Source organism: Martes martes, assembly GCF_963455335.1.
Source record: "Martes martes genome assembly, chromosome: 10".
Classification (NCBI taxonomy): Eukaryota; Metazoa; Chordata; class Mammalia; order Carnivora; family Mustelidae; genus Martes; species Martes martes.
The window spans coordinates 1,273,296-1,285,504 of NC_137898.1; the positions used below are offsets into that span (position 1 = coordinate 1,273,296).

Below are 12,209 nucleotides of genomic sequence, written 5' to 3' on the forward strand. Positions count from 1 at the left end.
GTAAGTCGTGATTCTCTGTCTCTCTAGGTACTAGTGGCAGCCGCGTGCCCAGTGACCTCTGTTCTCCAGTGGGTCTGTTGCAGAGTGTTGGTTTTCAGGTCAGCGTTTTCTTGTGTGGTTGAAAGTGACAGCTTCCAAACTCCCTACATGCCCGACTGGAGTGGTTTCCCTCTGTAAGACACTTTAAAATCCCCTAAAAATCAAAGACTCTTTTACTATGTAATGTATATGGACCAGATAAATACAGCCTTTGAATATAGTAAACACCAACTTACTCTGAATATGTCAGTACTGTCTTTAAATTTACTTACGGTTATTTACGATTTTTACCTTGAAAGTCTAAAGTCAGTGACTTAACTACACACCTTCAGTGGAAACCGCAGGATGATTTGGTATGTTTACTATACAGGTTATTTCAAAACAAAGTCATAGGACATGAATTTTTAAATTGAGATATAATTCATATATGACAAAATAACCCTTTAATGTATACAATTCAGTGGTTTTTAGTAGATTCACAAAGTAATACAACCATTACTCCCATCTCCTTCCAGACATTTTCATCACCCCCCCAAAAACTCTGTAATGTTAGCAGGTAGCATTCATTCCTCCCTTCCCACCCAGCCCCCCGAGAATACTAACCTTCTTCCTGGCTTTGTGGATTCACCTACTTTGAACATTTCATATAAATGGAGTTATATGTGGCCTTTTGTGTCTGTCTTCTTTCCCTCGTGTAGTTTCTTTGAAGTTTGTTTATGTTGTAGCATGGATCAGAACTTCATAGCTTTTTAGGGCTAAGTAACATTCCATCGTGGGCTATACCACATTTTGTTTATCCACGCGTCCGTTGGTAGACATGTGGGCATTCCCACTTTGTGGCAGTTGGGAGCCGTGCTGCTATGAACATTACTGCACCAGTTTTTGCATGACTTCAGTTTTCAGATCTCTTGGGAATGTCAAGCAGTGGAACTTCTGAGTCCTATGGTAACTCTGTTTAACATTTGAGGAGCTGCCGAAATAGTTTTCAAAGTAGCTGCCCCATTTTGGACTCCCATTGGCAATGCGCAAGGGTTCCGGTTTCTTCACACACTCACCAGCATTCGTTATTTCTGATTTTTTGATCATTGCCGTCCAAGGCAGTGTGAAGTGGGACCTCCCTGGGCTCTGACTGGCGCATCCCTGATTCTGAATAATGTTCAGCATTTTTCATTGGCTTATTATCTATTTGTGCGTCTTCCTGGAAAAATGCCTATTCAAACCCTTTACTAAATTTTTAATTGGATTATTTGTCTTAAAAATAGTTTTTTAGAGTAGTAAGAGTTTTTGTGTATTCTGAATATAAGCCAGTTGAGAAATGTGTGGTTTGCAAATATTTTCTCCTCTCTGTAGGCTGTCTTTTCATTTTTTTGACAGTGTTCTTTGAATCACAAGATTTTAAATTTTGATGGAGTCAAATTTATCTGATTTTTTTTTCTTGTGCTTTTGATGTCACATCTCAGAGCCATTGCCTGATCTAAGGTCACAAGGACCTAGCTCATATTTTCTTCTGAGAGTGTTGTGGTTTATAGTTTTTAAAAATTTTATTTATTTATTTGAGAGAGAGAGAGAGAGAAAGCATGAGCAGAGGGAGTGAGAGAGAGAAGCAGGCTCCCCACTGAGCAGGGAGCCTGACGTGGGGCTTGATTCCAGGACCCAGAGATCATGACCTGAGCTGAAGGCAGAGGCTTAAGTGACGGAGTCCCCCAGGGGCCCCTGTGGTTTATAGTTTCAACTTTTATGATTAAGTACTTGATCCAGGTAGAGGGTTTTTTGCAGTTGTTGTTGCTTTTTATATAGGATGGGAGGCGAAGATCCAACTTCCTCCCTGTGACGGTGGGTATCTCGTTGTCTCAGTGCGATCTGTTAACAAGAGGCTCCACGGAGTTGTTTTGGGATGCTTGTGGACGATCAGTGGGACGTAACTCATCATCTCTGCACTCTCAGTTCCATTGCACTGGTCCGTGCGTCTGTCCTCAGGGCAGCATCGCACCGCCCCAGTTCCCTCCGAACTGAAGCACACTTCAAAACTGGGAGTGGTGACCTCTCCACCTTTTTTTTTTTCCAGGATAGTTTTGATTATCTGAACTTCCTTGAATTTTCATATGAGTTGTAGGATCAGATTGTCAATTTCTGCAAAAAGCAACCTGGGATTTTGGTAGGGGTTGCGTTCAGTCTGCCAATCCGTTTTGGGAAGATTGTCATTTCAACAATGTTACATCTCCTGGTACGCGGACGCGGGTGCCTCTCCGCTTATCTTGGTCTTCAACTTCTCTCGATGTTTCGCAGTTTTCAGTATTCAAGTCTTTCTTTCTTCTTCTTCTTCTTCTTCTTCTTCTTCTTTTTGGTTAAGTTTATTCTTCAGTATTTTGTTCTTTTTGATGATATTGTTTTCTTTATTTTTATTATTTTTTTTTAATTTTCTTAATTTCAATGACGATTGCTCCTTGCTAGTGTATAGAAATACAAGTGGCTTTTGTATATTGACATTGTATCCTACAACCTGCAAAATTCATTTGTGTGTGTGTGTGTGTGTGTGTGTGTGTGAATTTCTTAGGGGTTTTTCATAAGCAAGATGATAAGTTCTGTAAATTGAGAGAGTTTCAGTTTTCTTTCCCAACCCGGATGCTTTTTATTTATTTTTCTTGCCTTATTGCCCTGGGTAGACCTGCGGTGGAGTGTGGAAGAGACGTGGCGAACGTGGACACACTTTTCTTGGCCCCGACCTAGAAGGAAAGCATCCAGGCTTTGCCCATGAAGTGTGGTGTCAGCGATGGGTCCTGGCCGATGCCCTGTATCAGGTTGAGGAGATCCCCTTGCGTTCCTCCCTGGGCTGAATCAAAGCTGTGGCATCTAGGACCCTGAGCCCAGAGACGGAGAGCGTGCTCGTTCCTCTGCGCTGAGCCACACTGTCTCTGGTCCCAGATGCGGCTCCGCTTCTCCTTTCATCCTACAGAACATGTCGGGAACACAGGTTGATTTCGCCTCACTTGCCTCTCTGTGGACTTGACTCGTGCGCCGGGGCCTGGGTGGGCACGGAGATCACACACTGGATCCCTTCTGAGGGCGGCCATGTCCTGCGGAAGGAGCCGTGTCCACCGCTCTGACAAACACAGACTCGGCTCAGCGGGATCTCCCTCTACGCTAACAAGAGGCCTCCTTTTGTTCACTCATCCTGTAAGGGCCTATTTAGCCAGAGCGATTCCATCTTGGATTAAACAGTCATTTTGTTGTTTATGCAGTAAAACTTACACTGACCCTGCCCCCCATGAGGTACTTACTTAAAAGCAAGCCCAGGAAACCAGTCCCAGGTAACAAAGCCCAAATACGAGGGTGGGTCAGGCCAGGTGGAGGTATCCAATCAGTGGGGGCGCAGACTGCCTCCCTAGCTACCAAGGAGTGTGGGTCCCACCTTTTGGGCGCCAATTCTGACCAAGGTGATAGGCTGGTTCAAATATCTACTAGGGTAAATCGTAATTCAATTGGTCACTTATGTGTGACCTAGCATGACGGTGCAGCTTTCTCTGTGTGTTACAATTTCACTGGCCACCTGTGCATGGCCAGGCCCAACCACATGGCCTTTGCCCTTAAAAGCTAGTCTGTAAAGGGACGCCTGGGTGGCTCAGTTGGTTAAGTGGCTGCCTTCGGCTCAGGTCATGATCCCAGCGTCCTGGGATCGAGTCCCGCATCGGGCTCCTTGCTCCGCAGGGAGCCTGCTTCTCCCTCTGCCACTGTGTCTGCCTGTGCTCACTCTCTCTCTCTCTCTCTGACAAATAAATAAATAAAATCTAAAAAAAAAAAAAAAAAAAAAAAGCTAGTCTGTAAAGCAGAGAGGGGTCGCCCTCTCTGTAAGAGGCATGGCTCCCGCCGGTCGGTTTGATTCTTGATGCTTGGCACGAAATAAAGCTTTGCTTGACCTTCGCTTTGTATCAGTCTCTCTCCTTTAATCACGGACCCATTATTGGGGGACCTTTCAATCCATTCGTTAATTACTTACTCATTCACGCATGCACCCCCTTGTTAATTAATCTAACAAATGTGCATGGCAGGAGCCCGGGGCCCACAGTGGATCGACAGTGGTGAACAACAGGGGAGCGACGCCCCTGTAAGTGGTGGGACGAGGGAAACTCGGTCCAACACGGCCCGTTTTGTCGATGAGATGGGAGGGAAGGACAAAGTCACAGGGAGACCAAGGCTTATGGGTGTAGACTTTATTTAGTGGGACCCCCAGCTCCCTTGGGATTTTACTACACTTGAGTTAATCAGGCCCGGTACAGGAGACATTCGTATGCAAATGCCATGCGCTCCTTGTGAGGGTGGAAAGCAAAGACTTGGTGCCTGACATCAACTAATCCCAGAGGGGGATTTCAGCTACCCTGTTGCTCTGGGTCATTTCCATGCAGTCTGGCTCAGGCATTAGGGCAAGTGAGTAGGAGAGGCAAAAGTCCGTGGAGGATGGGATCCCTTTTTAGGGTATGGGTATGGAATAGTCCGTTCCCTGTCCACAAAGGCTGGGGGATAAGTCCCAAGTCAGATGACTCTGTTGTCCAGCACGTGGAGAGGAAGTGGTTAGGGGGTCCAGGTGGACCTGTGGTTGCTTGAGGGGAAACATCTGTCTTTAGGAGCTACCTGAGGTCCTTAGAGCCTCAGATCTTGCGCTGGTAGCAGACGGGGACACAGCAGCCCGAGCCACAGCCCCCACAGCCGGAGCCGCAGCCCCCGGAACAGCCACAGCAGCCCATGGTTCTGGTGGGTTGAGGGTGGAGCAGGTCAGAGGAGCAGGTGCAGAGGACAGGTGCTCAGGTGCGGGACCTCCTGGGCTGGGACCCTTTATACACCTGAGCATATGTTCACTTCCTTGTGCTTGTCTGTGCTGTGTTCTCAGGGAAATTCTGTTGACCGTATACTAAAAACAGGTATTACAGACTTCGTCATTGTGTCACAGTTTTTGCATGTTTACTGTTTGCGATCGCCTTCCATCATCCCTGTGTCGGGTGCAGGGCGTGAAGCTCTGTATTCCGGATCTGGCTTCTGTCCCACGTCCGCTCTCGGCTCTTTTAGAATTCAAACCCCTGAACCTTGTGTTTTGTTCTCCTCAAATGTCTGTCCATCCATGTGCCACACGGTGCCTGTGGTCCTACAACGTGTGTCACGGCTGGCAGACCCAGTGCGCCCTCAGCTCCCTCCCTCCCTCCATCCGTCTTTCTCGTCTTTCATTTTGCTCCGACCGGAGTTACACGGGACCAGCGTCACGCCGACGGCAGACACACAGCGACGGAGACGGCGGCCGCCTCTCACTTCCCAGCTGTGTCTTCTCTCTTCTGCTGGGAGCTCAGCGCTGACTGTAATATGCGGGGCTGCTTCCCATCCGCTGGTCTCCTGCGCAATTGGCCTGCGGGTTTTCTCTCGTCCCCGGCTGCCCGCCCGCCCGGCACCGACTCCCGGGCTGGTCCTCAGAGTCCGCCCCCGGACGCCCGCCCTGGCTGGCTGGGCGCCCTCCAGGTCCAGCCGCTTCCCTGGGGAGGATCCTGGGGGTGCTCCTCCTCCTCTTCCTGGGGCTTCCCGCTGCGTCCTCCGATGCGCGTCCCGTTACCAGATCCCACCCATCTGCTTCGGGTTCCTTCCTTGTCTTCCCGGGGCCCCCCTCCTGCGCTTTCTTGACCGAGAAAGCAGCGGGGGCTCTAGGCTGAGAAATCTGCCTTTCCGAGAGTGACGCTTAGGTCTCCCTCCAGACCCGATCCGCAGTTTGGCCGGATACACACTTCGGGGCTAGGAAACTTCCCCCAGAACAGGGATGACATGGCCGTGTCCTTCTGGCTCTCAGCGGGGCCGCTGGGAACCCGGACCCTTGCCCCTGCCTCTCTGGGCGCCCCCGCGGCTCCTTTCTGGAAGCTTTGGGGCCGCTCCCGGGAGACCGTCTCTTTCCGCAGGGAACGTTCCTGAAGGAGGTCTTAGTGACCGCACCGTCCTCTCTCTGCCTCTCCTCTCCCCGCAGGTCCTGTTTGCTGGTTTGAGACGAGGGCCTCCTCCGCGAGGGCCCCCGAGGGCCTCATCTGACCCTTCCAGAGGTCACCTCTGCCCGTCCATCCCGCGCCTGGGGCTGCTGCTCAAACCTGGCGCTCGGCGTCTCTCCCGAGCCCCGTTCTGGCCGCCGGACTTTACCTTCGCCAGGTTCCTCTCCGACGCCCTGTCCTCCTTCTGCACAACCCACCACTGTGGCCTCTCGGCTCTTCTGCGTTTGAAATACCGTCCTCTCCGCCTGAAGACACGGTCCAGGGGCCCCGGGGGTGGCCGTGCTCCCACAATGCGTGACCCTTGGCTTCGCCCGTGGGCCGTTGGGAGGACCTGCCCCCAGCAGCAGGATCCGTGTCTCTCTTCTCCGGGACGCTCTGCTTTCCTGTGCAGGAATGGCTCACGCTCTCGGGCGGAAGGCACGACGGGTCCCTGGGGTTGTCAGGAGGGCGTGAGGGAGAAGCTGGAGTCTCAGAGTTCGCGCGTGTACTCGCGTGTGTCCCCGACTCCAGCATGGCACTCTGGGGCTCAGTGTGCCCCGTGTCCCGTGGTCTCCCTCTCCCGGTTTCCCCAGGAGCGGGCACAGGATCTAAGCCTCTCACTCCTTCTTGTAGAGAATTTCAACCACCTGCCAGGTTTTAGTCACACCCGCAGCCGGTGCCCAGCCTCGGAGGACCCCTGAGGCCGAGTCCCTACCGCCATTGGTTTGGGGCGACCCTTCTGGTCCGCTTGCTCCGGGTCCCCCCCCCAGGGCATTGCCGCGGCGTCTCCTCCACGGTCACGTCGCGCCGCTGGCCTCTCCGGTTCCAGTAGGACGGGCTGTTCTGTTCTCTTTCCTGCGCCCAGCTGGGGAGATGTGTCTTCTCGTTGGTTTATTCAGAAGCGCACGCGAACGGCCGTTATTCTGCCCCACGATGGACTGTCACCTCCACTGACCCCCAACACACGCGGAAACGCGGGGCTGGGTTCTTGGGTGCAGAAGACTCTTGTTGGGGCTTTTATCTGGGTGGACGTGGGCGCGTGCGGTAGTTTAGGAACGGTCGATGCCTGCTTGCGGGAGGCCCCGGAGAGCAGGTACTCGCCTCGGGCCTTGCCTCCCTTCCCTCGCGGGGGCTTTCCTCGCGCTGGCGCCGGGACAGAACCGCGGCACCGGGAGAGGCGCCGCTCGCAGCGCGGTTCTGAGACGTTTCGACGGACGCGCACCCCGTCCCCACGGCACGAACGAGGTGTAGGCCGCGGCCGTGGGCCCGGGACCCTCCCCAGCGTCCCCTCTGGCAGCGCCCGCCACCCCTGCCGGCCCGGGGGCGCCGGGTGAGACGGCGCTTCTGCAGGGTCGCGCGTCCGCGGAATCGCAGGCGTTTCTCTCCCGCGCGTCTTCTTCGTCTCGGGAAGTCTCCGAGCTTCCTGCGGGTGGTGTCCCCACACCTCCCAGCTGTCGCGACCCCTCCGAACGCCAGTTCTGCCTCCACAGCTCAGCGCGCACCCCAGGCCCTGCGGATCCCTTTCCGCGGCTGCGGCCGGACGCGCCTCCAGCCGGGCAGGGCGCCCTGGCCCTCACCAGATGCCCCTGCTTCCCGCCGCCCCCCGCCGCCGCACACTCGTTGCCTAGAACAGCTTCGTGCCCAAACCAGTGACGTTCATTATACGGACGAAGGTGGGCGAGGGTCCCCACCGTTCAGTTTGGGGACCTTCTCCTCACCCCCGTGAGGTCCCCGACGCCGGCCCAGGACGGTGAGGGACCCCCGTTCTGGGCAGCCGCCCCCCCCCCCACCGACGATTTGGGAAGCAGGACGTTACCGCTCACTGCGACCGGCTTCTTTCCCCGAACCGGGGGTCTGCGGTGCCCGTCTGCGGTGCCGGCCCGCTGCCGCGCTCCCCGCGTCCGGCCGGCGCTTGCTGCTGTGTGGGGACCGGACGCCCTGTTCCCCCGCCGGCGACAGGCGATGGTCGCGTCACTCACGCTCTTGGGCTCTTTGGTTAGTGAACGCTCGTGCGCAGACCCTGGTGTGCTCGTGCGTTTCCATTCCTTCTGGGGAGGTGCCTCGTGCTGGAACGCACGAGTCTCACGGTAAACGCATGTTTGACTCTTCAAGAATTCGCAAAAATCGTCGGCCCCGCCGACAGCTGCCCCTCGTGACGCTCCGGCCAGCAGCGTGCGGCTGGGCCTGTCTCCGCGTGCTCCCCGGCACCTGCTCCTGCCCCTCTCGAGGACCAGGGCCGCGCTGCCGGGTGCCATACGGTATCTTGCTTCAGTTTTCATTTCCGACATGGCCAGTGCGGTCCGGCCTCCTTCCTGGGGCATTATCCATTCACACGTCCTCTCTGGGGAAATGTCTGTGTAAATATTTCGTCCGTTCTCCGCTGGGTTGCTCGTGCTCTTAGGAATGAGGTGAAGACGTCTTCCGTTGTCTGGATACTCCTTCCTGTTCCGTGTCTCGCCTCGGGACTCTGGTTACGTGCGCGTCAGAGCATCTCCCCTGATGTGTGTGCGTGTGTCCCCTCTCTCTTCCTGCGTGCTGCACTCTGGGCCGTCTGCCCGTGTGTCTTCCAGGTTACCAAATCTGGATTTATTCGAGTCTGGAAAGCTCTTCAATCCACTGACGCTTTAGGAGTCAATTCCTCTTTAAAGAAATCAGTCCTGGGCCGGTCAGAGCGGTCAGCCAGGCAGGGTCGCCAACGACTCCAGCCCCACGATGACTAGCAGGGACTGTGCCTCATCTGTGCTACACGTCTCCGGGGTGGGCGGGTCAATTGCTTTTTTCTCTTCTTTGGTAGCAAACGCTGTGTTTTCGATAGTTACCTTTTTTTCAGATGTCCATATTCTTTCTCTGTGATATAGTTTCCCCTCGAGAGAGGCTGGAGGTGGCACTCTCATTCAGATGGAGAACGGCACAAAAGACCGTTGCTCTCATCAACTAAAATGACTCAAACTACAAGAGCAGAGATGTTGTGGGGAACCCACCAAAGAGGCAGGGACACAAGGAAATAAAAACTCACTAAACTCCAGGGGAGAAGAGCCCCAGGGCAGCTCTCATGCCTGTCGGGGGGTCAGTGGCCAAGGTGCCCCAGAGGGACGAGCAGAGCCGCTGAGAACTTCTTAAGAGGTCCGTGTGGGCCAGGGGGACAGACGAGAGTCCCCTGTGGCCCCCGATTCAGAGCTTCGACCACCTGCCCGCTCTTCTCCTGGATCTTCGAATGCTTGGAAGTGGGGGCAGGAACAAAACCCAAGGGGCATCCCTTACGAGGGGAGTGGGGCTTCACCATGTCCAGGGTGGCCAGAAAATGCTGGGAGCCGAGCGAGAGGCCCCTGAGCCTCTCTGGTCCCTTAAGGGAGAAAACCCGGGCACCTCACACGCAGTGGGACGCCTGCTCTCTGAGAAACACAGAGTGGCACGTGCGAGCGAGGCGGTGGGGACACGGGGACGCCGTGCGATGTCGGCGGGGACGTGCGCTGGGGCAGCCTCCATGGAACAGCGTGGTGGCTGCTCAGAAAGTTACAGACGGAATCACTGTAGGCCCCAGCGGCCCCGCTTCTGGCCACGTGCCCCGGAGAACTGAAAGCCGGGTCTTGAAGAGCCACGTTCCCAGCCGCGAAGGGACGGACACAACCCAGCTGTCCGTCCGTGGGAGAGAGGATGAGCCAAGTGTGGTCCAGCCTCATGGCACCATCACTCAGCCGTGACAAGGAAGGGAATCCTGATGCCTGCTACAACGTGGAAGAAACGTGGGTACATGATGCTGAGTGAAAATGGGCCAGACACAGAGGACACAACCTGGGTGACCGACTCATACGAGATCCGTTGAGCAGTCACACTTGCAGGGACGGAGAGTGGACGGCGGGCGCCGGGGCCGGGGGAGGGATGGGGTTGATGTCTCAGGGGGACGGAGTCTCAGTTTTGCAAAATGAAGGGTTCAGGAGACGGACGGTAGTGATGGGTGAGTACACTGTGAATGTCACTGAATGTGCACTTAAAAATGGTTAAGACGGGGGAATGCCTGGGCAGCTCAGGGGGTTAAGCGTCTGCCTCCAGCTCAGGTCATCATCCCAGGGTCCTGGGATCGAGCCCCGCATCGGGGTCCCTGCTCAGTGGGGAGCCTGCTTCTCCCTCTCCCTCTGCTGCTCCCCCTGCTTGTGCTCTCTCGCTCATGCTCTCTCTCAAAAAAACAAAATCTTTTAAAAATGCTTAAGGTGGTAAATTCTATGTTATATGTATTTTACTATAAAAAATTTGGGAAAAAAGAAGGGAAAACTAGGATAAGGAGGAAGAACTAAGAGAAGCCCCTGAGCCTCTCAGACTCAGGACCGACAGAGAGATACCGTCCCAGTGTGCAGGGAGCAGGGGCAGTCGCGGGCAGGAAGGGGAACTCCTCCAGGAACCCACAACCTCGCAGCGGGGGCAAGGACAGGGCCTGGGGGCATGGACACTGGAGAAGAATGAACTCCAAGAAGAGCAGAAACAGGCCTTGTCCTGGGGTCACAGACAAAGACAAGCTCCAGGGAAGCCTGGTGACCCAGGAGCCTGAGAAAATCCCAGGTTCCCAAATGACGGACAAGGGCAGAGACCTCTCGGGAGCTTCTGCTCCCAGACGTAGCGTAGAACATAGCTTCTGATTATACTTGATTTGGGTCATGAATCAGGAGAGCCCAAGATTTATTAATGTTCCCACAAAACAAAGAAACCACTAAAAACTCTGTGACGAGTCTTTCTGGAAGAGCGAGAGAAGCCTATCTAGGACACAAAAGGCGGCGCGCGCGGGGTCCGGCCAATCTTGCCTCGTTTCCAAAGGATCGCTGGAGAAGAGAGGACTCTGACCTTGAAGGTTTAGAGGGGAAACGCTGTGTAAGGAGGAAGTGTGTCACAGGCATAAAGCAATATTTATGTTATTTTAAAAGGACCCACATTTTCCCTGGGGAGAGAACGTGAATAGAAACAAGGAAGTGACCATGTGTCCAGCATCTCAGCTGACCCTGGGCAGGTGTATAAAGGGCCCCGGCCCAGGAGGTCCCGCACCTGAGCACCTGTCTTCTGCACCTGCTCCTCTGACCTGCTCCAACCTCAACCCACCAGAACCATGAGCTGCTGTGGCTGTTCCGGGGGCTGCGGCTCCGGCTGTGGGGGCTGCGGCTCCGGCTGTGGGGGCTGTGGCTCGGGCTGCTGTGTCCCCGTCTGCTGCTGCAAGCCCGTGTGCTGCTGTGTGCCAGCCTGCTCCTGCTCCCAGTCCAGCTGCTGTGTCCCCTGCTGCTCCCAGTCCAGCTGCTGCAAACCCTGCTGCTCCCAGTCCAGCTGCTGCAAACCCTGCTGCTCCCAGTCCAGCTGCTGCAAACCCTGCTGCTCCCAGTCCAGCTGCTGCAAACCCTGCTGCTCCCAGTCCAGCTGCTGTGTCCCCTGCTGCTCCCAGTCCAGCTGCTGCAAACCCTGCTGCTCCCAGTCCAGCTGCTGTGTCCCCTGCTGCTCCCAGTCCAGCTGCTGCAAACCCTGCTGCTCCCAGTCCAGCTGCTGTGTCCCCTGCTGCTCCCAGTCCAGCTGCTGCAAACCCTGCTGCTCCCAGTCCAGCTGCTGCAAACCCTGCTGCTCCCAGTCCAGCTGCTGCAAACCCTGCTGCTCCCAGTCCAGCTGCTGCAAACCCTGCTGCTCCCAGTCCAGCTGCTGCAAGCCCTGCTGCTCCCAGTCCAGCTGCTGCAAACCCTGCTGCTCCCAGTCCAGCTGCTGTGTCCCCTGCTGCTCCCAGTCCAGCTGCTGTGTCCCCGTTTGCTGCCAGTGAAGATCTAAAGCTCTGAACCCAGACCTTGGGTTTCTTTCTCAATGTTTGGTGAAACCTGTATTCTTGTGATTTCCCTGAATCCGCTCCTTTCACACGTCCTCTCCTGAAGCTCACTTCTGGAGCCTTTATCTCTCCGTGTGTGGGAGCTTGGTCTACAGACCCAGGAGGACCCTGTTCTGCTGCTATAGAAGACAGACGTCATTCACGTGGTAGAATCGGGTCCCTCTTACCTGTTCTTGGGGAACCATACATTTTTGCCCAGGTCACTCTGCGGCCCCTGCGGGGACCTGACCCCAGCCCCGTCTCGGGCTCTGGCTTGACCTGGACTCCTGCAGATATGACAGCCTCTTGGCCCATCCCCCCTCCTGAAGATACTCTACCCCCAAACCTCATTCTCC

The 12,209-nt window shown here is 55.1% G+C and overlaps 1 protein-coding gene across 1 annotated transcript; it reads left to right on the forward strand.

Annotated features, from left to right (window-relative positions):
* Positions 1 to 11,121: 11,121 nt before the first annotated feature.
* On the forward strand, positions 11,122 to 11,811 carry LOC308351238 (uncharacterized protein; the record flags this gene model as incomplete). The annotated part of the gene is made up of 1 exon (XM_080816748.1): positions 11,122 to 11,811. The coding sequence occupies one exon, from the start codon at positions 11,122 to 11,124 to the stop codon at positions 11,809 to 11,811; it is 690 nt and encodes a 229-aa protein (XP_080672874.1).
* Between the last annotated feature and the right edge of the window lie 398 nt (positions 11,812 to 12,209).